This window comes from Oryza brachyantha, chromosome 3 (genome assembly GCF_000231095.2).
Source record: "Oryza brachyantha chromosome 3, ObraRS2, whole genome shotgun sequence".
In the NCBI taxonomy this organism is placed as follows: Eukaryota; Viridiplantae; Streptophyta; class Magnoliopsida; order Poales; family Poaceae; genus Oryza; species Oryza brachyantha.
Genome location: NC_023165.2, coordinates 29,050,588 through 29,077,250, shown reverse-complemented (window position 1 = coordinate 29,077,250; position 26,663 = coordinate 29,050,588). Strand labels below are relative to the sequence as shown.

Sequence of the window (26,663 nt, the reverse complement as noted above, 5' to 3'; positions counted from 1 at the left end):
GAAAATATTGTATCTAAAAACTAAAAAATAAATTTAATATGTGACAGCGGTAATAGTGATTATAAATAATAAAATTAATTACTGTAAAGTTAAAAGGTTAAAAATATATTATATAAATATAAAAGATGAACGTCTATATATAATTTTTTTGAAAAAAAATATGCGTGTCGAAATTAGGGAATAATCTTAAAAATTGGGTAATAAATCATTGATCAATTGGTAATTTCATCGAAACTTTCTAATTCAATTAAATCATTTTAGCTCCACTAGAAACCAAGCGGTTTATATTATTGACTCAGTCTGTGAAGTCTGTCCCATATTTTTCTTTTGGTTAAGCTTACAAAATAAAATTTAAATTTTCAACCTTAAAATTAAAGTTTAAAATTAAAGTATGTTTTGAGGTTTTTTCATCGTATTTTATTTTGTAACATTGTCTTCTGGATCGTTAAGAATATATATATATATATATATATATATATATATATATATATAAGTTTGTCCATAAATTAATTTTCTTTTGCAAATACAAAACAATCACCCCACAAGATTTAAACCATAGTGCGTAAAGCTATGCATCAAGAACTACACCATCACATTATATGTGCTTCCCTAGCGAACCATAATTTCATTCACATGATATTCTTTTCGACGAGCCAGATTACAAATGGCAAACCATACACGGCCGACTAGCACACCTTAGGCTGAAAGATCACAAACTTACAGCCAAAACCTCCAGGAGTCGTCATTAAACCGAAACACTCCAGTCAAGAACGATCCTGAATCAAGAAGTAAATACACGGAGTAAAGTCTATTTTATGGGAAATTTAACTTTTTCTACTCCTACGAGTGGTCTCGCTGTATATAACACGTGGGTTCTCATGAGTCTCTGATATGTGGCTTCAATGATAAATTTGCTCCAATAACAAAATTATTATGAGTATTCATAAGAGACATGTGGCTCCAGTGACAAAATATTCTTTTAAGAGTGACAAAATACTCATCCAATAAGAAGGTATTGGGTGTGGCCAATGCCCAATTGGCCTTCCGATTTTGGACATAAACAGGGGCTGATAAATATATGCAGTTGCTAATGTTCAATCACAATTTCAACGTCAGGCGGTGCAACTGTTTCAGTAGGGCATGTGAACGGTGCTGGGGCCATATTCATCAACCTGATAAACTCCTTGGCATGTTCTTCCTCTCCACACAAGAGCTCCTGCTCACACGGGTGCGCAATCCCGTAATTTCCAGGGCAAAACGAGCACCTGTTTCCAGAGCAGCTCTGCGGATCTTCTGATAAGGGAAGAAAGAAAACTGAATAAGAATTCGTCGATCCATTCATGTTAAAAAAAAACACATACACACTGACACACTATCTGAATGTTGAGGGAGGTGTGTGCTTACCGATCATGGTGCATGCATCAACGATGAATTCGTCGTCGGAGCAGCCATCGCACAGCTCGGCGAAGAAGTACTCGACGGGGGGTGCAACCTGACCACCCCTTCTCTGAGCCAAGAAGCTGACATGATACCGCATGTTACCTCTGAAGAAGACGCAGGCGCCCATCAAAGGCTTGACGAGATCATACTCCACGCCCTGAAATTAATCGATCAGTGAACATTATCAATTATACGCACGTCGATTCATCAGTCAATTAATATTAACAGTGTCATGATCGTCGTCGTCATCATCATCATCATACTTACTGGATGAATGGCATTGTATTGTTGAAGAGCGGCCTGAGCTTCCCAAATGAAATAGCCGTCGCGCTCCCTGCAGTTGACAGTGTCATTTATGGATAAGTTAAGGATGGAAACAGTTTAAAGATGCCAAAGTTTAAGGATACGCTATAGGCCCCCTTTCTTCACCCCTGTAAGTTAACTTATCACTCTCGTTTTGCACGTGTACGCTTCCCGAATTGCTAAACAATATATTTTTTGCAAAAAAATTCTAAAGGAAAGTTGTTTTAAAAAATCATATTAATCTATTTTATATTTTTTAATAATTAATAATTTATTAATTATGTACTAATCTATTACTATATTTTTCGTGCCGGAGGTAAGTTATCTTACCTCCCACCCCACGAACGCAGCCATAGTACTCTATTTACTTTTTTTATGTTTTATTTATACATGTATAAATATAAAAAATGGTTGTTCTTACAACTTCTTTAATAACAAAAGAAATAAAAATAAAAGCTCCCATTGTCTCAATTTTTTTAAGAAAAAAAGAAACCATGTTATATATATATATATATATATATATATATATATATATCCTTAGGGATTTAAAAAGTCTAAAATTTAGTTTTAAAATTTAAATTTTGACTTATAAGCCGTCGTAGGTGCGAAACCGTGGGAGCTAAAATATAAGTACTCCTAATTATGTATTCTTTGAAAATAAAATAGATAAGCAAACAAATTCCGACAATTTAACTGCATCAAATATAAAAACCGGAAACGGTATAAGCAAATGCGGCAGCGTACGTACTCCTCGGATGGGAGCGGTCGGTTGCGAAGGTAAAAAGGGAGGGTATCATCATCAGGGTGATGGCGCAAGAACTGTTCTTCCTCCTCTTCCATGGCTTGACGCTTGGCATCCTCCTCCATCCATCTCCTCAGCTCGCCCGCTTCATCCGAGGCATGATCGCCTAGCACGGCAGCGACAGCGCGGGACACGAGAGCACCCATCAAATCGGATTCGAATGAAACTGAACTGAACTGAATTCTTCGCGCGATTCTGGCGTTGAATCTTCTTGGCGGTGGCTGCAATCTCCCACTCGTATATGACGAGGCGCAAGGAGGATCCGAACCGGCTAAGATTTCCGATTACTCCCTCCATATTTTTTATATGACGCCGTTGACTTTTAGATCCATATTTGACCATTCGTCAAATTCAAAAAAATATATAATTATTAATTATTTTGTTATAATATGATTTATTATTATAGAAACTTTAATTATGCATTATAATTTTGCATATTTGAATATAAATTTTAAATAAGACGAATGGTCAAACGTGATTCTAAAAGTCAATGATGTCATACATAAAAATATGGAGGGAATACAGTCTGATTTGTCGTGGGCCTAGAGAAGGCCCACACAGAAGACACGTGTCAAATGGGCCTTTACTAAAAAAATAAGTTCACCAAATATTCCTTAACTTAACATCAAGTTTGTCTAAGTTTTTTTAACATTAAAATCAGAAATACGTAACTCTAAACTTGTATAATTAGAGAATATGTTGGTTGGCCGAGAGAAGGCCCATCTGTAAGAAGTGTTTTAAGATGGGCCTTTCAATAAGGCTACGATGGGCCCGATAATGGAGAAAGGCCGGCCATGAGGCCCATGACTGCGGCCGCGACATCGACCTGACCATGATTCGTAATCACGCGAGCTTTCAATATCGCAAAATACCACCACAATTCATACGAGTTGTACGCGTATTCATAGTGATTAGTGTCCTAGCAGATTAAATTAGAGTTTATATATTTGATCATGGTGTATTGGTGTGACAGATAATCTATCACAGATTACTGCACCTCCTTTCTGAAAATATAAGGAAGCACTTAATTGGTGTGGTAGATTACAGCACCAAATGTTTCCTGTCTGAAAAGATAAAAAAGAAGAACTTAATTTGGCTATTATATGAAAAGATAAACAGGTCAGGTTATTACATGCCGGACAGCTGCAGCCCGAGATTAATTACAAAGCCTAATCTAGGGCCTGGCTGTCAGGTGCTCGCTTACAATTTTTTCTACTTTGCGATCACAACTTCAATTTCAGGCACTGTGACAGGGCATGTGAAGGGCAGCGGCGCCAAATTCATCAACCGTATGAAGTCCTTGACATCTTCTTCCTTTCCGCACAGAAGCTCCTCTTCGCTAGGGTGCACAATCCCATAACTTCTAGGGCAAAGCGAACACTTGTTGCCGGAGCAGCTTTCCGGATTTTCTGATGAAGAAGAAAAAGAAGAAGAAATTAAGCATATGATAATTACTTATTAGAACACATGCACTGATCGTTCAAAAAAGAATTTAAGTGTGATTATATATATGTAGCTTACTGATCATGGTGCATGCTTCGACGACGAAGGAGTCGGTGGGGCAATGGCGCAGCTCGGCGAAGAAGTATTCGACGGGCGGTGGCGAAGCCTGGCCCTTCCGGCGAGCCAGGAAGCTAGCGTGGTACCACAGCTGCAGCTTGAAGAAGACACTGGCGGCGATCAAAGGCTTGACGAGCTCATACTCCTCGCCCTGAAACCAATCAACCAATCAGTGAACACAATGTCACAAACACACATCTAGCTGCACAATTATCAATCGATCGTTACAAACTTACCGGATGATTGGCATTGTAATATCGAATAGCGGCGTTTGTCTTGCGAAGGTAATAGCCGTCGCGCACCCTGCAACGCAAGGGGATTTGCCGTCAGGTTTATTAGATAAAGGCAGAAACTCAAATCACTCGTAATGGAGTTTACTTTACTCCTCTGATGGAAGCCTCCGGATGCGTTCTTCTTCTTCTTCTTCTTCTTCCTCCTCCTCTTCTTCCTCTTCCTCTCGCTGCTCTTCCTCTGCTACACAACTGGGCGTCAGCTCCTCCGTTGTTTCATCCGACGGCGCTACACGAGACACGAGAGAACCCATCGATCGTTCGTCGGTCGATCGGCGGCAAAGCTACTCTTAATTTCTCTGCCGGCGGCTGCTGCACTCCTGTCTACTGCAATGCAGGCGTCGGTGGTCTCTACACAAACACAAGAAGAAGATTGAATTTATAGAGGGGTAGCTAGCCCTAGCCATGGCAAACCCAGTCCGACACGTATAAGTAGAAACCGAGTCGAGTCGGATTTCATTTACACAAGGCCCAGTGGATTTCGCGGGCTAAATGGGCCGCCGTACCATCTCTGGCCCACGGGCCCATTTAGCCACCCCGTTTGATCCATTATTCGTGTTCATTTATTGATTAGTTTTTTCCTCGTTTAATGTAACGCATTTCCATTATTAAAAAATTCTAATTAAATCCATTACATGTAATTCACCCGTACTTGCTAACTACTGCTAATAGAAACATCCCTAAACTGCACCGTTTAGAAGATTACAAGATGTGCGCGAAAATTTAAAACCGCTACTAGAAAATGAAAAAGGACCTTAGGTTGCGTTTGGCGGTAGGTTAATTATCCGCATGGATAATATATTAGTATATAATTAATTAATCATTGGTTATAAAAAGTTGTAAAATAGATTTATATATTTTTTGAAGAAACTTTTTATAGCAAATTTTCAAAAAGTTCGGAAAACGTTTAGGCAAAAAATGAAGAAATCTGGCTGAATAATAATAGGGGAAAAAACACGACTGCCGCGAGTGATGGGCCAGATGGGCCTGGCCTTCCCGTCGCGTCGAGCCGATCGGCTGCCGCGAACGGAGAAAGGCCGGCGAGATGCCACGTGTCCACGGTGGCCGCCTCACTTCCGCCGCGGCCGCGTGCGGCCTGATCCTACTGCGCCAGTAACCCCGCAGAGGCAGTAGCCGACGAGGCGCGCGCCATTGTTCTCCGTCTTCTCCGGCATCCGAGATGGCTTCCGCCGCGTTGGCCTCCCGCGCGCTGCAGCCTCCGCGCCGGCACCGCGGCCCCTCCCCCCGCCGGCCGCGCTCGCCGACCACCAGCGCCGGCGCCGCATGTCCACGACGCCGGGGCGGAGGCGCGCCAGCGGTGGTGGCCGCTGGTTCCGCGCGCTGCCGGGCGGTGGCCGCCGACGAGCGCCCCGCTGAGCCCTCCTTCCCCGAGGGCGAGGACGGCGCTCTCTCCGGGTACGTTTTCGCACCACCACTCTCGCCGGTTCAAACCGTGGCGGAGCGCGGTTCGCGCTTGATCGATGCTCATGGCTGTGCGCGCGCGCGCCGCCGTTTCGTCTTGTGAATCTGTCAGGGTGGCGGAGAGGCCGGAGGCGGACGTCGTCGTCATCGGGAGCGGGATCGGCGGGCTGTGCTGCGCGGGGCTCCTGGCTAGGTACAACCAGGACGTGCTCGTGCTCGAGAGCCATGACCGCCCGGGAGGCGCCGCGCACTCGTTCGACATAAAGGGCTTCAACTTCGACTCGGGTCCCTCCTTGTTCTCCGGCTTCCAGTCTCGAGGTCCCCAGGCCAATCCCCTCGCCCAGGTGATTCTATAACTGCATACCACACAGGCAGCAAATTGTTCTCCCCATTGTAGCACTGAGGGTATGTTTAATTGTCTGAAGTTGATGTGGTCATTCAACTGGTCAGGTCCTTGATGCGCTAGGCGAATCAGTTCCATGTGCCTCATATGACTCCTGGATGGTTTATGTGCCTGAAGGCCAATTCCTCTCGCGGATAGGTCCAACTGATTTCCTCAAAGTGAGCATCATTTTACTATTTACAAATGTAATTATTGGAACCATTCACATAACTCTCTGCGGCATTACCAGTTTTCACTTAGATATGCTATTTCTTCTCAAATGGCATGGCTGATCATTGAGCTCGGAGATGCTCTCTCACATTTATGCAGTCCCGATTATAACCATTTTGTTCTATTGGATGGTCTGAGCACTGGTGAGATTCTGACTTGCAATTCCTTCAGGATCTCGAGGCATTTGTTGGCGTTGATGCAGTCCAGGAGTGGAAAAAGCTTCTTGTGAGTTTCTTGAGTCTGAAATGTGTTTTCTTTGGAAAATACTCCTGCAGCCATAGTTGTGTAGATGGACTCACTACACACTGAACTTCTAACAACACGTGTGCAATGCATACATTATTAAGGCTTTCGTTTCTGTTCACTTGTTTTCACAGAGTATCTTCTTTTTTAGAAAAAAAATCTTAGGGCCATGTTATGTTCCATTAGGACATGGACTGATACCATACTAAAACAATCTCAGGATGCAGTTATTCCTATATCTGCAGCTGCAATGGCTTTGCCTCCACTTTCCATTCGAGGTGATTTAGGTGTGCTCTCCACAGCTGCTGGTAGATATGCTCCTTCTCTCTTGAAATCAATCCTGCAAATGGGACCTCAAGGAGCTCTTGGCGCTACAAAACTTCTACGACCATTCTCAGAGATTGTCGATTCATTGGGTCTGAAAAATCCCTTTGTTCGTAATTGGATCGATCTCTTGTGTTTTCTACTTGCGGGAGTCAAATCTGATGGTGCTCTTTCTGCAGAAATGGTAAACTAATTTCCAACAGCTTAACTTTCAGTATTTCTGCCAACATTGAATTCCTTATTCTGCTTGTTTTCCTTTAATTTCAATACCATTTGCTTTGCCAACATTTAATTAATTTAATTATCATTTCCCGCTGGTTTCTTTTAAACAAACATTTAATTCACTGTGAAAAACGACCAATATCAAGATGACAGAATATGATTTCCGAATGCATATGATGGGTTTATTGGTGTAAATGAGGTCATTAAATAGATGAACAAAGGAATACTTTTATTGCACAACTTCTGTGAATGTATTTATCTGTGCACCTAATGGCGAGGACATCATATGATGGGCTTATTGGTGTAATATTCCTCTTGTTCCTATCCAATATACAATAGTTGTGCCGGTGTTACATGCTCATGTCATCACTCATCAGGTCATCTAAAGTTGAAACGACCTCAATGTAGTGTTTTCTACATATAGTTTATGTAGCAGGTGCTATTTCAGGATCTATACCATTCAGTAGTCACTCTCACGTGACCCTAAAGGCCTAAACCAGTCAATGAAGTCTCCATGGTAGTGATTGTATTTGTAGCAGATCTAAAATTCTATAGGTTAATGGCATGCATTCCCATTGGTGGATGGCAATGTCTGCTACATGAAATATTGGGCACTGAACCATACAATTAGCACACAATAAGTTACAATGCATGGTTTTCCATATTATTCAGTATTTACCTCTATGATAGCTTTTCTGAAGTGTGCTCAAGTTCACTCTTATGAAGTTTTTTCTGTTTCATCATTTGGTCTAACTACAACCACAGGTTTATATGTTTGCAGAATGGTATAAACCAGGATGCTCGCTTGAGTATCCTCTTGAGGGAAGCGGAGCAATAATAGATGCCCTTGTGCGAGGAATCAAAAAATTTGGTGGCAGACTTGCTCTTCGTTCTCATGTTGACAAAATTTTAATTGAAAATGGTCGAGCAGTTGGTGTCAAGCTACAAAGTGGACAAGTAAGTATCTCGTAAGGATATGTTATTAGCAAACAAAAACGAACTGTTACCTAGAAGGAAATGATGTCAGTGATACAAAGTTATGAACACAAAACCAATTATAGCAGCACTGATCTGTACTGTTACCATGGTAATGATTTCATCAAGTATGATGGTACTTACATTACCTTGAGCCTTGTGGATGTTACAAAGACTTCAATGCACAATCCACAACAATCATTATATGTTTTCCTGCAAAAAAAAAAAAAGTGTTACCTTCAGTACTGCATATTGCATTTAGTTTAGGCTTTAGGCCTTGGTCCACCCATTTGCAGTAGTGGCAGACCATAGAAATCATGTAGGCCAAGATGGGGTAACTTTTCTCACCTTGTTGTCTTATGCAATCTATTTTCGAGTGGCATGATTGTGCCATGTTATTCTAGGTCACTAGATAGTAAGCTATTTCCTTGTATTGACTTCCATCATGCAACCTACGTTTTGAAGATTGAGCAGCTGTTGAAATCTTGTCGGGAATTTTCTCCTCATGCAGATTGTGCGTGCAAAGAAAGCAGTTGTTAGCAATGCATCGATGTGGGATACTTTGGATTTACTGCCACCAGATGCTGTCCCAAGATCATATAAAGACAAAGTGAAAGCAACTCCACAATGTGAATCGTTTATGCATCTCCACTTGGGTTTTGATGTGGAGGTTGGTTGTCATACACTTCACGTTAGCAAATTATGATTATTAAGGTGTGTGTTCCACATTGACTCAGACATTATCTCACTTAACTACTTACATAACTGGAACAGAATGCTAGAGAGGACCTTGGAATCCATCATATTGTGGTTAATGATTGGAACAAAGGAGTTGATGGTGACCAGAACGTTGTATTGATATCAGTTCCTAGTGTTCTTGGAAATGGCTTAGCGCCGCCTGGAAAGCATGTCCTACATGCTTATACACCAGGAACAGAACCTTTCAGTTTGTGGGAGGGACTAGACCGGAAAAGCGCCGAGTATCGAAGGCTGAAAGAAGAACGCTCTGAGGTACAACATAGAACAACTGCTGTGCTCTTGTTCTTGTAGCGTTTCCATTGATAGCTGGGAGTTAGCACCTAAAAATCCATGCGCCTTTAATAAAATTTCATCAGTTCAGCTATTTCCTGGAAATTTCATCTGCTTACCCGTCTTTTGCACACGTGCGCGCATGGGCATATGGCTTGTCTAGCAGTCTAGAGTCTAGACTAATAATCTGGATATTAAAACTTCAAGGAAGCAAAAATTATCAAAAGCTAGTAAAAAGTTATCGAAACTAGATACACTTTTCATATAGAACTCCTTATGTACTGATTGTAAATAGTAACTTGTTGTCTTCGGTGACATGTTAATGTAAACCTTTCAGGTGATGTGGAAAGCTGTGGAGCTTGCCCTTGGTCCAAGATTTAGCAGAGAAAAATGCGACGTGAAGCTGGTTGGAACACCATTAACACACAAGAGGTTCCTCCGAAGAAATAGAGGAACCTATGGTCCAGCCATAAAAGCTGGGGAGGCTACTTTCCCTGGGCAGGCAACACCGATACCCCAGCTATTCTGCTGTGGTGACTCGACTTTCCCAGGCATCGGTGTACCGGCCGTCGCAGCAAGTGGCGCAATTGTCGCAAACACGCTAGTCCCTGTGTCACAGCACTCAGAGCTTCTTGATGCTGTTGGAATTTGATATGCAGACAATCAGGTCAGTTTCTACTTTCTTTTACATAACCGTTTCATTCTGCAAAATCTAAATTTTGGCTACTAAAACTGGAACAATCAACTTTGTTTTGCAAGAATACTGTGTGGAGCTTTTCACAGACATCAAGATTAATGTATGAAGATTAAAAGCTATAAGTTCATCCTCCCCACATGCAGAGGTACAGCTAACAGGCGACCCCCCTTTGAATAGTGATGTAGCCATATCTCACAGCACACATGAGCACTTTACAGTAGCATATGCAAACTGAAGTGATGGCTGCCTGTGAGGCCCATTGACCTGGTCAACGAATGACAGGGCCCTGGTCTCTTATTAGCATGATGAGGATGAACAGAACAGCTATCTTGGTGGACCTTTTGGGTGCTCCTGTTTGTTACTACCACTTGTTTCTTGTTTCTATCCCTTAGGGCATAGCCATGTGACTGCCTCTGTTATATGTTTCTCTTGCTTCATGTATTACATCGTCTCTCTGCTTGCAGGCAGGCAGATCTGTGGCAAGCTGTATATGACTACATTACAACATACATATAAAGAAACAAAGAACCCATGGATCGATATAAGGAGAACTGGATCAGCATGAATTTTAGAATGAATACTTCATGTACAGAAGTTTTTCTTAGAAGAAAAAAAAAGATGCATGATGTTGTACATTCCATAGCTCTGAATTTCTGATAAACGAAGAACGGGTAACACAGGCTACATGAAGTTTGTTTTTTTCCGCATTGTTAATGCAGCTTCTGGCAAAGTGGTCTCCTGAAGCGAACCATGCTTGTTGTATCGTTCTACCGAAAGTTCTGTGGCACATGCAGGCTTTTGTCGATTTCTTTTCTGGTACGGGGAGATAAGCACGGCTCCATGAGTTGGATTTGCGTTTAGAATAGAAGAATGGATGCCCTGTACGACTAAAGCAGCAGGAAATGAAAATCACAAAGGAGCTGAAACTTGTTCAGCAAAAAATCTCAACATTAGCAGCATTAATCCGACCCCATTATTTCTAACCTTCTGTTGTTACAGGAAGTCAATATCTATTGAAATTGTAAATTTGGCATCATTTCCACCTCATTTTCTCGGCTTAGAAAACAAATTAAAAAGAATCTAAAATAAGTTTTAAAACTAAAATTTAAAGTATCTTTAAACATCACCATTAAAAAAAGTCATTTCACAAGTCAACACTCCTGTCAAATCAATGCAAGTCATTTCACTGCCAAATTGGCTGCAGCCAAACACCAAAAACCCTCAAATCAAAGTCACTTCACCTCCACAGCTCAACCCAATTTTTTGTTTCCTTCTCCCCCAACTCAACTCCCTCCTCTCCTTCTCCTTCCTTCCATAAATTTCTCTATGCTCCTCCATGCCCGTGCCCAATTCTTTTTACCAGAAAAGGAAAAGTTTGGAAGGAGAAGAGCAGCACAAGCAGCTGCCCTCCACTACCTCACTCCACTCTCGCTCACTCTGCTCTCACTCCCCTCTACCTACTTGCTCCGGAGAGTGAGAGCCCCTCCCAGCCATCTCCTCCTCGTCCTCTGCCATGAGCGCGAGAACCCCGGAGTAATTCCAGGAGCAGTGGAGCCTGTTGAGAGGTGGTGTTTTGATCTGCTTGCTCCAAGAATCTCTCTTTGATCTCTGCGGTGGAGTATTTTGGTTCCACAGGTAATGGGCTACAGATTCTTTGATCCCACCAGAGGGGAAAAAAAGAAGTCGTTTTTAATGTTCCCTTCGGGCCCGGTTTGCGGCGGTTGGGATGGATCGCCCGGTTTATTTCGGGGAAACTTTGGACCAATTTTGAGTGATCTGTCAGGATTTAGAGCAAGTTTTGCGGTTTTTTCCTGTTGTTCAGTGGCACTTGTTTGATCGCTGTGCGACTGGAAATTCGGATGCCTTTTGGAGTAGTGTACTAACTGAAGAATTATGAGTTTCGTACTGAGTGCAGTGTACTTCCTGAGGATTTGGATGTTTTGCATCAGTACAACGATCTTGACACAGTTTTTTTTATGGAATGTGTATGCAGTTGTTGCTGGAGAGATGCTGGAGGAAACGGCATTGCAATGGTGGTCTGATCTTCTGCCAGCAATGGAGTGAATACTACTGGTCTGTTTTCTTGTCCTGACCTGGGAATCTTGACTACTGCGGGATGGCTTATTCTGGATTAAGGCATGGCGGCGTCGGGAGCTCCTCTCGGCCGGGGCATGGCCTCAAGGGCCCGGCTAATTCGGTTGAGATTCTTGGGAGGGAGATGCTGGAAATGCAATTGAGGGATGCCAAGCCAGATGTTGATGATGAAAAAGTAGGTTTCTGTTTCTGTTTGATTGACTTATCACTGACTGAACTAATGCTGTTGTAGAATGAAGAGACACTTGCCAACGGATCAACTCTTTGTTTTCTGTAGTTCTTGTTATGTTAGTGTGTTTACCTCCTGTAGGCTGTAGCAATGAATCACTATTCTTGGCAAAATTTGACGTATGCCACTACAAAAGATGGCACTTTGAAAAGGAAGTAATTAATCAAACCATCACTTCATTAGTCCGTGGTTTGCCCCTCTACAAATTTGACATGTTCTACATCCTAGAAAAGCATAGTTTTGTGATACTGCTTCATACTTTTAGGGCTCATGAACTAACACAGCAAGCCTATGGAAAAATGAATCAGGACTTCACTTTGGTTTACTGACATTTCATTTGCAGGACATTGAACGAGATGTAACCGATGGCTCTAGTGCTGAAGCTGGTCACATAATAGCTACGACAATTCGGGGCCGAAATGGTCTACCTAAACAGGTCAGAATAATTTTGTTTTCGTCCCTGCAGTTTGTGATGTTTGGCCATGAAATGATACTAATAAAATGGTTAATGAAACAGTCGGTCACTTACATTGCTGAACATGTGGTTGGAACTGGTTCTTTTGGGGTTGTATATCAGGTAGGATTGTGGCTTTTTCGTTGTATTAACTGCTCTATCTCAACCTGATTGTGAAAGGCAAATAACCTGTTTGTGTCAAATCTTAGGCAAAATGTCGAGAAACAGGAGAAATTGTTGCCATAAAGAAGGTTCTTCAAGATAAACGTTACAAGAATAGGGAATTGCAAATTATACATATGCTGGATCATCCTAATATTGTTGGTCTTAAGCATTACTTCTTCTCAACCAGTGAAAGGGATGAACTTTACCTCAATCTTGTCCTTGAGTATGTTCCAGAGACAGTAAACCGGATTGCGAGACAGTACAACAGAATGAATCAACGGATGCCCCTCATATGTGTCAAACTCTATACTTACCAGGTCAGCCCTGATTGATTAGAATTTTCTGAATGTCTCGCCTTTGCATTGGAGCAGTAATATTTTGGAAGTAATATTCTTTTGCATTACGTGCTCCATTCCAAACCAATTGCTTCTACAGATTCAAGAGAATAAACTTTTTGGATGTCCTTTCATAATCTAGTTCTGGTCATCTTATTTTCAAGGAACAATGACAAATATTTGCAAAGTGCTTTTTAACATTTCACCATGCACTAGGACTTATCAATAGTCAATGCATTTTTTTCCTGTGAAATATCAACAGACCATGTTCAACCATCTTCAAGGGAGCAATTTGTATGTGATGTAGGCATACATGCTCTCCCAAATTATTTGCATGCTGTAAAACTTGTCATTTGGAGCTTGTGGTTCAAATTTGGTGGTAGTCCTATGTTGTCCTTGTGTCTGCTCGAGTATTATCTTCCAGTACCCCAGAACTGCATTGGAACCTTTAGAAGTTTTGGATTAATGATTCAGATTCTTTCTTCTACCGAGAACTGAAAATAAATTCACTCAAGCAAGTTTGCAAGCTTCATATGTATGTTCAACAGCTTGTTTCTTATTTGTTTAGCTAAACATTAAGTGCTATGCAACATTTTTCTGTCATACATGATTTGAGATTTAGTGAAATATAGCATTTTCATGAGATAGGTAGCATACCATTTTGGCTGTATAAAAAAAATCTGAGTTTTAATTGCGGTACTTCAATCTATTCTCTAGGAACTAGCATAGGTCATTTACTGTATATGTGACAATTTTCACAGTAGTGCATATAATTGCTTCATGCCCTTCTTCCTATTTTAATTACATTGAATGACCTCCTTTGGTCATTCCGGCAAAAAAAAAATTGCTTACATGCCCTAGCTAATGGTTAGATTTTTCTCTTTAGTCCAGTTAAAATTCTAGCTATTGAGTTGTGCTATACATCCATTTGCTTTCTGTAGCTGCTTTTTCCCAACAATGCATTAAATAATGCTTTGAGTTGTCATTTTTTATGATACCATATTTGATTATTTATTAACTACTAAGTCATCTAATTGTTGTTACTATTATCTTTGCAGATATGCCGAGCACTTGCTTACATACATAACTGTGTTGGCATCTGCCACCGTGATATAAAACCACAGAATGTTCTTGTGAGATTTTAACCCCTTTATTTTACATGCTTAATATGTTGTGCTGTATAGATACTAAAAAATAAATTAATGGTATCATGGAAAATAAAACATAACTAATTGATACATGAAGAGTTGCATATATAACAATTGTTTGCTTTTAACTATATTAAATATGCACATTAAACTCTATGTCCAGTAGAGAAGATACAAAATGTCGGCAAGAAAGCCTTGCTTTTCAATGTAGCTTGCGTTATACCTGAAAATAGTATTCATGATTGATAAATTAACTTTGGCAATCCTATTTTCGCCTTTTGTTCAATGGCGCTTTCATATGCTTACTGTTACATATTTTCTGAAGAACATAAGTATATTGCTCAATTGGACTGATATTCTGGTTCATATGCATTCCAATATTTTAATTATTAGTTGGTTCCACATAAATGTATAGCATTTTGAAACTGAAAAGACCAATCCACATGTGCATTATTTAGTTTCCTATAGCTGAACCATCCCATGTGCCTTGTTTGGTGCCTATGATACATAATCATTATTATCATACTGTATGCTACTGTTTTCATTTTTCATTTTTTTCATTTTTTCTTGTTGGTGGTATTGGCTGATGGGAGAGCACTTTAGTTATATGTTGTGAGTTTTGTTCTTTATTGAAATAGAGAGTATCTATGGCTCCACATATTTGGATTGCATCAACTACCACTAGGTCCACCACTAAGACTATAATGCCATTTTTTTTTGACATATACAACAGCACGATTTAAGATTAAGTCTCATATATAAGATAATTAAAATGGTATAAACTACACATATAAAGGATTATTTATGCATACAAATCTAAGCACTCTAATTATTTGTTCTGAAAGCATGAAAATCATGCATGTACTGCAGACTGAATTAATTGTAAGAACTTTAACTATTTGTTTTGATGTTACTAATAAGGTCATTGTAGGTTAACCCACATTCACACCAGCTCAAAATATGTGATTTTGGGAGTGCAAAAGTTTTGGTAAGTTCTAAATTTGGCAGAAATTTAAATTCACAAGTGCTTCTGTTTTCTGAATGGAAACACTAGGCTTTCTTGCAAGAAAATGTGCACTAAGGCAGGTAGCCTATACATGATAGTTTAAATTGTAGCAATAATTTTTTTTCTTTTTTTAATATGCAGGTCAAAGGAGAGCCCAACATCTCCTACATATGCTCAAGATATTACAGGGCACCAGAGCTCATATTTGGTGCAACTGAATATACTACTGCCATTGATTTGTGGTCTACAGGCTGTGTCATGGCAGAGCTTCTGCTTGGACAGGTTTCATTCATGCATAAAATATTTTGCTTTGTTCATTTGCTTAGTCTAATAACGTTCATTCATGCAGCCTCTGTTTCCTGGGGAAAGTGGAGTTGATCAGCTGGTCGAGATTATCAAGGTAAACTTTTTGTATGATGTCCTAAACGGTTTTCTCCTGAGACCATTGATCTTGACAATGACATGTTTAGTCATAGTGCATTGCAGGTTTTGGGTACTCCAACAAGGGAAGAGATCAAATGCATGAATCCGAACTACACAGAGTTCAAATTCCCTCAAATTAAGGCTCATCCATGGCACAAGGTATATTTCCCATCCTCGACAAAACTAATGCAATAGTGATGTCCAATCTGGTACATAATTTTGGGATAGGGAGATCTTTTAACACAGATTACCATGCTGTTAAATTCTGAAATATTTATTGATGACAATGATTAGAACCAAATGGAAATGGAAATCCAATTCCTGTGTTGCTATTTGCGCTTCTACATCCTATTAGTTGGGTCGGGCATGTGATCAGTGTTCATGTGTTCAGTTGCAAAAGTAAATTATGCTTTCACAGTATCCTTGTGATAACTCAGAAGTTTTGTTTTTTATCCAGGTTTTCCAAAAAAGGCTTCCACCTGAAGCAGTGGACCTTGTAAGCAGGTTTCTGCAATACTCGCCAAATCTTCGGTGCACTGCTGTAAGGCCACATGAAATTTTGGTTGTTGTGAAGGCATGAACAGACTGACGTGGTTCTGTTTGATTTCTCTATTCTAACATATTTAATTATTCTTCAGATGGAAGCCTGCATGCACCCTTTCTTTGATGAGTTGAGAGATCCAAACACTCGTCTACCTAATGGGCGTCCACTTCCTCCTCTCTTCAACTTCAGATCTCAAGGTATCATAAACTGAATGAAACAGCAATAGCAGCATATGAACCTTAGCATTTACTCATTTGTTTTGTCATCGACATGAACATAAGTATCTTGGTCACTAATTCTCATATTTATCTGCCTTCTCTAACATCTTCTGTAGAATTATTTCATGAACTCTTCTCTATGTTCAAAGGGTACCTAGCATTTATCTGAAAAAATTGAATCTGATACCCAACATTTTAATTGCACCGTTTGCAACCATTGGCAGAGCTGAATGGCATCCCTCAGGAAGCCGTTGAACGTCTGGTTCCCGAGCACGCAAGAAGGCAGAGCTTGTTCATGGCGCTGCGCACCTAGTTTTCTAGCTCTTCTTTTTCGCAGTTTTTTTTTTCTCTTCCTTCCTGAGGGAAGCTTGTAAAGCTGTAGTAGCTTCTCTGTTCCTTCTCAGTGTTGATAAGGTGTTTGGCTAGAGTTGTCCATGTTGTTGTTCATGACAGGATGTGAGGTTGGAGAAGAAGAAAGAGGCTTTGTGCTTGTGCTTGGTGTGTTTGTGCAGTTGGTTTTGAGGTTGGAAATGGAATTCTTCATGGGTTTCAGTGTGTGTGGGAGGCTTGTAAAGCTGTGTGATTCCTCCAGTTATCTTTTGGTTTGATGCTTGTGTGCAGTAACCGGTACTTGGTTCAACTTCACAGTGGTTTGGTCGTGCAAATGTCATTCACAATTCACAAAGATTATTACTCCCTCCTATATAAAAAGACTGTATATTGTTTATATATATATATAGATTTATTAATATCTATATGAATTTAGGATACGCTAGAAAGTCTTACGTTATAAAACGGAGGTATTACATTATAAAACGGAGGTATGTTTGATGCTTCACCATTCTTATTGCCAGCGCTCATAAAGGATCTCAGCTTCCTTATAGAATTTTCAGAAAATTTGATGGTAGAATATTGAATTCTCAGAAAGAGTGATAATATGATATTCCTGACTATTGAATTATCAGAATATTGAATTCTCAGGAAAAAAAATGATAATATGATGTTCCGGTGATCTGAAAGTGAAAAACAAAATGCGATGAAAAAAAAACACCTCAAAATCAAGACTTTAAAATTTAAAATTTAGGGGGGTGATTGTTTGTCTTATCTATGAAAAAACATCATATTTACAAATAAAAAATAATTTATAAATAAAAAGAATTATATATGTGTTTTTAGCAATCTAAAAGTTAAGACTGAAAAATAAACAACGATGAAAGATCTCAAAAACTAATTTAAATTTAAGATTAAAAATTTAAATTTTAGCTTATAGGGACATCAACAATATTTATTTAGCAACCTAGTAATAATGTGGAACCCAGCATCAAATATTAGCCGGCTCACAATGTTTATATGTGTAAAGTGGTAATAAGGTGGGGTCCATCTAGAAAAGAATCACAGCTATCAACGTTGAATTAGAGCAACAAACATTTGATATATATTTTTTTTATTCCAAGTAAGTACATGCACTATGCTTTATGCTATGCTTTATGCTTGTTGCTGGTAGTAGAATATTGAATTCTCAGGAAAAAAATGATAATATGATATTCTTTTTTTTCAGTGACTAAGTTTATTCCTTTTCCGCTCTTATATCATACATTATCATGGGTACGATGTCCAAATTCCCAAATAGTACGGATTGTGTGTGTGATCAGTGTTCTAAAAGTAAATATAGGAAAATAAGCTACAATGGAAAATGAGATTGTGTGAATTAACAAAATCCTAATTTCTCCCTCAGGAAAAGGAAATTTACAAAGAAAAAAATAAATCTTCAGCTAAGAATTCACCAACTTCTTACACACGCAAAATAAAAAAACGATCAGGACCGTCCGATTTCGGGAGAGTGCGGCTCATCTTGCAGGGGAAGTCATGCTTGCCGTCTCCTTTCTTGCCGTGGAGGAAAGAGACCCAACCCATCGTGCTCTCCTGGCCGTCGGATCAAGATCCAACGGCTCTGATATCCCCAGTTCGTCCTCTTTAACCCCACACACCCGCAACCGTCTCCCTCCATTTTCTCCGCCACCTCCGCCTCGCCTGATCGCCTCCTCGACGCACCCAAAACCCTAGCTAAACCCTCGCTCCCGCGGCGAGGCGAGATGAACCTGCCGAACCCGCCGGCGGGGGCCGCGAGCCGGCTGGTGAGGGTGGGGCTGCTGGGCGGCGCCGCCGTCTACGCCGCCTTCAACACCCTCTACAACGTCGAGGGAGGCCACCGCGCCATCGTCTTCAACCGCCTGGAGGGCATCAAGGACAAGGTGAATAAAATTTTCTCGTCGCTGACTTGATCAAAGCCTCCCGGCCGCGTAGTAGTGAACTGGTGGTGCGGATATGCGAGCGATGCGATGCCCGATGGGTGCTTCACTGATTCTGTCGCAAAATTCAAAAAATAGAACTGATTCAGAGAACTATGCGTGCGCTGTGTGTTTTTTTTTAAAAAAAAGTATGCATTTGATTTGTGGTTGGTTGTGTGCTCGGTGCAGGTGTACCCTGAGGGGACTCACTTCGTGATCCCGTGGTTCGAGAGGCCGATCATCTACGACGTCCGCGCCCGCCCCAACCTCGTCGAGAGCACTTCTGGGAGCCGTGATCTTCAGATGGTAAAATGCCGATCCTATATCCTTGGAGTTTGTGATTTGCTAATGTTGGCGAAATTCTGTGAATTTGTTCATTGGAATTTGTTGGATACATGTGAAGTTTTGATCTGCAAATGTTGGCAAAGTCATGTTAAAATGTCGCTTGCTTAATCGTTTAATTTCGGGGCAAGGGATGTCCATGTAATATGATGATGTGATTCTTGCATGTAAGATGCTTTGTTGAGTATATCTGAACTGCTTACCATCTTCACCATGTGCTTAGCATTGTCAGCATGTGGGTGGTCTAGTACATTGTTATAAAATCAACATTTTTGTGTGCAATTACTATTGCAATGGGTGCTATGCTTTGCCTGAAACAGAGGAACACATTTTCTGTTGACAGACATTTAAATTTCAATACACCCCTTAGCTTGATAATCACAACTTAAAAACACTTGTTGACCATACAAATTGGTTTGTTCATGTGTCCCCGTGTGCAAGTTCCCTGTTTTGGACATTTGCTTCAAAGTAACATTGGCAGAGCCAAGTACCAAATTTGACACAGTTTGACAACTTGGACAGGTGAAAATTGGTCTTCGTGTCCTTACAAGACCCTTGCCAGAGAAGCTACCAACTATCTACAGGTCCCTGGGGGAGAACTACAATGAGAGAGTTTTGCCTTCAATCATTCATGAGACACTCAAAGCTGTGGTTGCCCAATACAATGCCAGTCAGCTAATCACACAGAGAGAGGTGTTGTTTCATCATACCTGTTTGTGTTTAAATTTGTATTATGTTTCTATTGTATGCTAGTTTAAGAGCTGATATTAGGGTGTGTAATAACTCTTTGTTCTATCACAGACTGTGAGCAGGGAGATTAGGAAGATCCTGACAGAGAGGGCTAGCAACTTCAACATTGCTCTGGATGACGTGTCCATCACAAGCCTCAGCTTTGGAAAAGAGTTCACTCGTGCCATTGAAGCCAAGCAGGTCGCTGCTCAAGAAGCTGAGCGTGCAAAGTTCATTGTTGAGAAGGCTGAGCAAGACAAGAGAAGCGCGATTATTAGAGCGCAGGTTAGCAAAGATGGAATGTTGCTGGGTTTTAAGATGGCTTTCACCTTCTCCCTTATAAACTGACTGCCCATAGTTTCGGTGACCACCATTAAAGATATATCGATCAATGACACTGTTTATTGCTTCTTAGTTTTGATCTATTTCATTTTATCTGTGCTATGGTTGAGTCTGACTCTAATGCATACTTGAACAGGGTGAGGCTAAGAGTGCACAGCTTATCGGTGAGGCGATTGACAACAACCCTGCCTTCCTCGCTCTCCGACAGATTGAAGCTGCCAGGGAGATCTCCCACACCATGGCAAGCTCAAACAACAAGGTGTTCCTGGATTCCAAGGACCTCTTGCTTGGGCTCCAGCAGCTGAATGTGGACAGCAAAAGCAAGAAGTGAAACAGTTTCTCTTGTCCATGGGAGAGTACTTCTAAGCGAATAATGCAGTCTTTAGTCTATGTCAATATCTGGTCTAGGACTTGCACCAAGGAAGAATTTTTTTAGCACACGGGTGTATATACACCCATTGTTTGCATGTCATCTAAATAGTTATCAAAAAATATGAAAAAAATTGATAAGATAGTTGATATGAGTTCAACTGAACAAGTGGCATCATATTTCATTATTGCATTTTTTTGGGGTATTTCCAAGTAAAGTGGATGCAATCTTTTTTGCTGCTCTAAGAAATTATAATATGAATGCTCTCTTCGCTTCTGATGTCTTTAGTTGCCAGTCCTTGTTATATTATGAGTTCAGGCGCGGTAACGCAGGCTGTTTAATTCATGCATGTTTCCTCTGTTAAGCATGTTTCTTAATTATCTAGGCAGCATCGATACATATTTTCTCTGCTAAGATTACTCCTTGACTAGCTAGCCAGCCATCAGCATAAGCTGAATGGCTAGAACATAACTGACATTTTGGAGGTCGATGTAAGTTCTGAACAGAAAAATGGTGAAATCTGGATGTGTTTGTTGAAAGAGAGCCAGGATTTCGTTTCGTTTATTTCTCTGCCTTTTTCCCCAGGTGAGGTGTGGACGTGTGGAGTGTTGCATCAGGCTGAGACCATCCTGCTTATACTTATAAGTCAATACGAGGCCATAATGGAGCATGCGCCCACACTCTTTAGAAAAGGAAGGATGCTACAAATCACAAATATAACTCAACAAATAAAAGAAAGTCTTAACCTATGGTACCACCTAGCTAACAATACAACCAAAGCAAAGATCATCCAGTGGGCTCAGCAGTTCTTATAAGTTTATCTAAACCATCAAGTAACAATCCTTTCTTTTTTTATAGCCTTCACAATCCTCCCCCTCTTCTCCATGTAACACCCATTTCAATCAATGAAATGGCTACAAGCCTCTACCTTCTTACGTAAAAAAATGTTAATATTAAATTTAGAGTTGATTTTGGAGTTTTTTCATTAAAGTTTATTTTTCAATCTTAGCTTTTAAATCGCCAAGAATATGTTTATAAAAGTTTTATTCATAAATTATTTTTTAATATACAGTTTGATTTTTTCATTAAAAAAACAAACAATCACCCCTAACTACTAGCATTTCAACAGCTCAAAGTTGCTGCAACAATATGAGATCTCCAGGCCGCGTTTGGCTGGTGGAACGGAGGGAATAAGTTATCCCACGTAGAAATCATAGCAATAGATTAGTATATGATTAATTAATTATTAAAAAATATAAAATAGATTAATATGATTTTTAAAGTACCTTTTCTATAGAAAATTTTTGTAAAAAATACGACGTTTAGTAATTTGGGAAGCGTGCGCGAGAAAAATGCCTTGCCGAACGGGCCCTAGTCGCACTACGTACCAAAATTAAAAACACGTGAGAGTAATCCAAGAAAACACGTGAGAGTAATCCAAGATCTGAATAATAATAGCTTGTTATATGTCCATGGGGGTGATTGATTTGGCGCAACATATTTACAAACGAAAAATAGTTTATGAATAAAATTATAGTATGTATGTTATTAGCGATATAAAAATGCTATAAAAATAAATTAGGATGAAACAAACGTCAAAATCAACTCCTAATACGGATGGCCCCTTTGAGCTTAGCAAGGAAATTTGTATGCGCCATTGAAGAAGAAATAAACACTTCCATTGAAGAAGAAATAAACACTGTCCACTGCTTTGACCAGCTCATACTCATCCTGCCAACTTATATATTCACCAACATAGAGATGAATACTCAGGTGGTACAGATTATAGATAATAAGCATGAAAGTGTTTAAGCAGAGATCACCTCATTTAATCTGCTGTAGCGTTCCATAGCAACCTTTGCACATGCTGGGGTCTGCCTTGTTACGCACACTTATCTTCCTGCAAGGGCTGAAAAATATAAGGATATGTAGTACTACCTCCGTCCATAATAATCTTATTTTTCGTTTTTTCGTGTTTAATGTTTGACCATTCGTCTTATTTAAAAAATTTATAAAAAAACTTAAAAAATTAGTCATGTATTTTATATTTTATCATCTAGTAATAATAAAAATATTAATCGCAAAAAAATTGAAATAAGACGAATAGTCAAACATTGGACACGAAAAAACGAAAAATAAGATTATTATAGGACGGAGGTAGTACTCTCTCAAGTAATTACTCTCTCCATATTTTTATATATGATGCCGTTAAAGTTTAGGTTTACGTTTGATCCTTCGTCTTATACAAAATTTATATCCAAATATACAAAATTTTAAGACATACTTAAAGTTTCTATAATAATAAATCATATTATAGCAAAATAATTAATAACTATATATTTTTTTAATAAGACGAATGGTCAAACGCAGAGCTAAAAGTCAACAACGTTATATATATATATATATATATGCTCGTGTGGGGTATATTATATTTAGAACTCATATGGTGTTCCTTATTTTATGAGAGACCGGCTGCGTGATTGTTGCACTCTTTTCCCCAACGTCTTAATACAAATAATACGCTGCTCATGCTCATTCCTTTAAAAATAAAAAGGAAAAAGTCAAAAAATAATTTATCTTCGAACTTAACTCCCTTGATCCGACGTTTCTACAACTACCAACTCCAGCTTGAAAAAAGTTGTTTGCCTCGCATCGCATGTATTAATTAACTGCATCCAATGATCCAATACAACTCAACAATACTAATAGTACAAAATTACTAATAAATTGAAGTAAACTGATTTGAGACTGGACTCACTGGGGAAATTGTACTGCTCTATCTTTTTAGTTGTAACGTTTGATCATTTGTCTTATTTAAAAAATTATGAAAATATCATTATTTTGCTTGTGACTTACTTTATTATAAAAAAAGAACTTTAAACACGACTTATTATTTTTATATTTATACTAAATTTTTAAATAAAATAAATGGTTAAACGTTGCAACTAAAAAATTACACATCTTACCTTATGAAACGGAGATAGTACCAGTTACTTAAAGTAAAGCAAGCTGTATGTGCATGTGCCAACTGCCAATTTTGGAAAGTATAACGGTATAAATTGGATAGTAGGATAAATTTCAACGAACTAATTATAAAACCATGCATGTTAACGCGTACAAATACGGAATACCGCACCCTTGTAGCAAACTTAACAGTGACGTTTACTGGGCAGACTAGCTAGCTAACCCCATAATCGAATCGAACTAGCGTCGATTTGCAGCCGTTGATCTCACATGATCCGATCTGACGCTCCATCTGGACCGCTCGCTCATTCCCGCAAAAAAAAAAAAAGGAAAAACCAGTAGGCTTGCTTAGCTCGAGCACGTGTCGGTGATCATATCGACTGGTGAGCAAATCGGTTTCATTTCATCGCGCGCCACCATAAAAGGGCTCGTCACGCACCCCTCCTCCATACATCGATTCACCCTCCACGAGATCGACTTCTTCGCCTGCGTCTTCGTCTCTGATCGCCTCATCGATCGAGCTCGAGCTAGGGCAACTCGATCGGGAGCGTCTCTGATCGCTCGCTGCTTCAACGATCGAGCTCAAGCTAGGGCAGCAACTCGATCGAGAGCTAGCGTCTCTGATCGCTGCTGCTTCATTGATCGAGCTCAAGCTAACTAGGGCAACTCGAGGGCATCGACATGGCCGACGGGATTGCTCTCGATCCAGGCTTCCGCTTCCGCCCTTCCGACGACGGCCTCATCACCCTCTTCCTCCGCCCCAAGATCGCCGAGGAGCCGTTCGAGGAGCGCATCGTCAACAACGCCGACGTCTACTCCGAGGATCCGGCGGAACTCGTCGCCCAGCACACACGGGTGCCGGGCACCCAAGGGAACACCAGCGTGTGGTACTTCTTCTGCCCCCCGCGCTACACGAGCAAGCGCGCGAGCTCTGGTGGGAGGCGGCAGCGCGCGGTCGGCGGCGGCGGCGGTGGCGGCGAGAGCGTGTGGAAGTCGGAGGGTGGCAAGAAGCCCGTGAAGGACGCGGATGGCCGCCGCGTCGGCTACCTCCAGAAGTTCTCCTACGGCGTGTACGAGTCGTCGGGGTCGGCACGCACCTTCACGAGGCTGGGGTGGTGCATGACGGAGTACAGTCTCGACGACGACGCCGTCGGAGCAGAGAAGCAGGTGCTCTGCAAGGTCTACCGCTCGCCTCGCGCGGTTTGCGCCGAGGCGCGCACGGAGGCCGCTGGATCGCCATGCTCCGGCTCCAAGAGGAAGGCGGACGCCGCCGTGGGTGATCTCTCGGAGGAGGCACCACCCAGCGCGCGGCCGCGGCAAGAGGCCGGGAGCGAGCACGAGCAGCCGAACTTACCGCCGGCCGAGCCTTTGCCGACGATGGAGTTGCCGGCGGCGGCAGCGAAGACGAGTTCCTCCAGACGGAGCAACAGCAGCCGGAGTTACAGCTAGACTTCGACTTGGAGGGAATGGAGGCCCTGCTGTCCTCCCCGGTGGACGAGAACCTGACGAGGCAATTCAGCACGACCACGGATGAGCAGTGCATGAGGTATCTGTTCCACGACGAGCCTTTGCCATGCGCTCCGACGGTGGAGGTCGCCGGCGCCGGCATCGAAGACGGCCTCATCCAGACGGAGCACGAGAAGACACAGTCACCGCCAGCCTTCTACTTGGAGGGCGTGCTGCCTGCCCCGACGGACCAGAACCTGATAGGGCAATCCAGCACGGCCATGGAGGAGCAGTGCACGAGGTATCCGTTCGACGACGACATCGACGTGCCTTGTCCGTGGACTTCGACGCCGGCGGAGGTTGTCGACGGCGGCAGAGGAGATGAACTCATCCAGACGGCGAACGGTCTTCGCGCGGACGCGGACATCATCACGCTCCTAGCTGCAGGACAAACTGTTGACGACATTTTTGGCGCTGATCAGTAGTGTAAAGTGTTCTTGAATCTTGATAGAATCAGAGCAGGTTAATTTAGTTAGACAAGCATGGATCAAAACTAGTTATTTCTTTGATCCGTGCCTTGCAACCGAGCTGCATGAAGATATGCATTGCTCGATCGATCTTGTAATTTGAAATGAGAAGAGTTGAATTGATTCTTTTTGTAGAGCGTCATCTGAAAAATGTAAAGTAATTCCTTAATTTTCAGAAGAAATGAAATTTGTCTTCGGGTCGATGGCGGCAACGACGGCGATGGTATCGCTACACGACGGCCTGTCTCGCCCCGGGTCAAGTACAACAGCTAATGAGTAATTAGAATTACTCTCTGTGGAGTTGTGATTCTACGTAGAGCAGTTTGTTCTTAGCTGCAACAGTTCGATCGTCGTCTATGTATGCAATGGTTGTAAGTCTGAATAACTGAAGCAGCATCAGTTTATTTAATCATATAAATTACCACATAAACGGCGACAAGAAAGTCGATATGTCCGAGTGGTTAAGGAGACAGACTCGAAATCTGTTGGGCTTTGCCTGCGCAGGTTCGAATCCTGCTGTCGACGTTTTTTTGTCTTGTTCATCCAAATTATTTTAACTTTATGTTTTGTTCATTCATATTTTTTTTGGTCTTGTTCATCCAAATTATTTCAACTTTATGTTTTGTTCATTCATTTTTTTTTTCTCTTCACAGTTGTTTGACTGTGTCTCTCCCTCTTGAGCTTGCAAGCTGACACTTTACTGCGACCTCTAATTTTTCTTTTTATTAAAAACATTATATGACCTCTACATTTGTAGAGCTAAATAGCTCATGTAATACTACCTCCAATACTTTCTTTTGTTACCAAGCACTATTCATATTTAACTTTTAATAATCCATCTTTCCTGCAAAAGTTCTTTAAATACTTATATAGATGCCATCTTCTCCCAACGTTCTGCACCTAAATATTAAACTTCCATTCATCGTAATCTAATTATTTAAAAGTATTAGTGGTTAAAGTAGTAACAGTAATCAGCTGTGAAATCCTTTTATTTACTTGTGAAATCCTTGCCTTATTTTGCAAGAGAGAGAAATGGATTATTCCTTTGCAAGCATAGATCGGCCCGGCCCGGCCCGGCCCACACACCGCCTCCCTCGGGCCCAACGGCCCATACCAACC

At 41.0% G+C, this 26,663-nt stretch overlaps 5 protein-coding genes and 1 non-coding gene across 7 annotated transcripts; 5 read left to right on the top strand and 1 right to left on the bottom strand.

Annotated features, from left to right (window-relative positions):
• Window positions 1-3,645: 3,645 nt before the first annotated feature.
• LOC107303821 lies at window positions 3,646-4,671 on the bottom strand. Its single transcript, XM_040521705.1, has 4 exons — window positions 4,489-4,671; window positions 4,342-4,408; window positions 4,067-4,256; window positions 3,646-3,954 (listed from the first exon to the last, which is right to left on the bottom strand). The coding sequence occupies exons 1-4, from the start codon at window positions 4,647-4,649 to the stop codon at window positions 3,758-3,760; spliced, it is 615 nt and encodes a 204-aa protein (XP_040377639.1). The 5' UTR covers window positions 4,650-4,671; the 3' UTR covers window positions 3,646-3,757.
• An 805-nt stretch (window positions 4,672-5,476) lies between these two features.
• Window positions 5,477-10,868, top strand: LOC102703858 (prolycopene isomerase 1, chloroplastic). Of its 2 annotated transcripts, none has more exons than XM_040521703.1 (11): window positions 5,477-5,811; window positions 5,930-6,161; window positions 6,268-6,378; window positions 6,602-6,655; window positions 6,894-7,181; window positions 7,985-8,176; window positions 8,706-8,864; window positions 8,969-9,205; window positions 9,561-9,890; window positions 9,983-10,065; window positions 10,385-10,868. In XM_040521703.1, the coding sequence occupies exons 1-9, from the start codon at window positions 5,576-5,578 to the stop codon at window positions 9,873-9,875; spliced, it is 1,824 nt and encodes a 607-aa protein (XP_040377637.1). In that variant the 5' UTR covers window positions 5,477-5,575; the 3' UTR covers window positions 9,876-9,890; window positions 9,983-10,065; window positions 10,385-10,868. The 2 variants fall into 2 exon arrangements, with proteins under 2 accessions (XP_040377637.1, XP_040377638.1); XM_040521704.1 differs by lacking the exon at window positions 10,385-10,868 and adding an exon at window positions 10,203-10,378.
• A 334-nt stretch (window positions 10,869-11,202) lies between these two features.
• LOC102707105 (shaggy-related protein kinase kappa-like) lies at window positions 11,203-17,242 on the top strand. Its single transcript, XM_006650812.3, has 13 exons — window positions 11,203-11,555; window positions 11,914-12,189; window positions 12,587-12,679; window positions 12,761-12,820; window positions 12,907-13,179; window positions 14,256-14,330; window positions 15,277-15,333; window positions 15,493-15,633; window positions 15,701-15,751; window positions 15,838-15,933; window positions 16,232-16,315; window positions 16,413-16,515; window positions 16,761-17,242. Exons 2-13 carry the CDS (start codon window positions 12,037-12,039, stop codon window positions 16,847-16,849), a joined length of 1,275 nt encoding a protein of 424 aa, XP_006650875.1. The 5' UTR covers window positions 11,203-11,555; window positions 11,914-12,036; the 3' UTR covers window positions 16,850-17,242.
• A 1,313-nt stretch (window positions 17,243-18,555) lies between these two features.
• On the top strand, window positions 18,556-20,970 carry LOC102703573 (prohibitin-1, mitochondrial-like). Its single transcript, XM_006651946.2, has 5 exons — window positions 18,556-18,788; window positions 19,014-19,130; window positions 19,689-19,859; window positions 19,968-20,180; window positions 20,374-20,970. Exons 1-5 carry the CDS (start codon window positions 18,630-18,632, stop codon window positions 20,566-20,568), a joined length of 855 nt encoding a protein of 284 aa, XP_006652009.1. The 5' UTR covers window positions 18,556-18,629; the 3' UTR covers window positions 20,569-20,970.
• A 3,282-nt stretch (window positions 20,971-24,252) lies between these two features.
• LOC102703299 (NAC domain-containing protein 72-like) lies at window positions 24,253-25,020 on the top strand. Its single transcript, XM_040521828.1, has one exon. It carries the CDS (start codon window positions 24,253-24,255, stop codon window positions 25,018-25,020), a length of 768 nt encoding a protein of 255 aa, XP_040377762.1.
• Window positions 25,021-25,987: 967 nt separating this feature from the next.
• On the top strand, window positions 25,988-26,069 carry TRNAS-CGA. Its single transcript has one exon. It is a non-coding gene; the product is annotated as a tRNA-Ser (tRNA).
• Window positions 26,070-26,663: the final 594 nt, after the last annotated feature.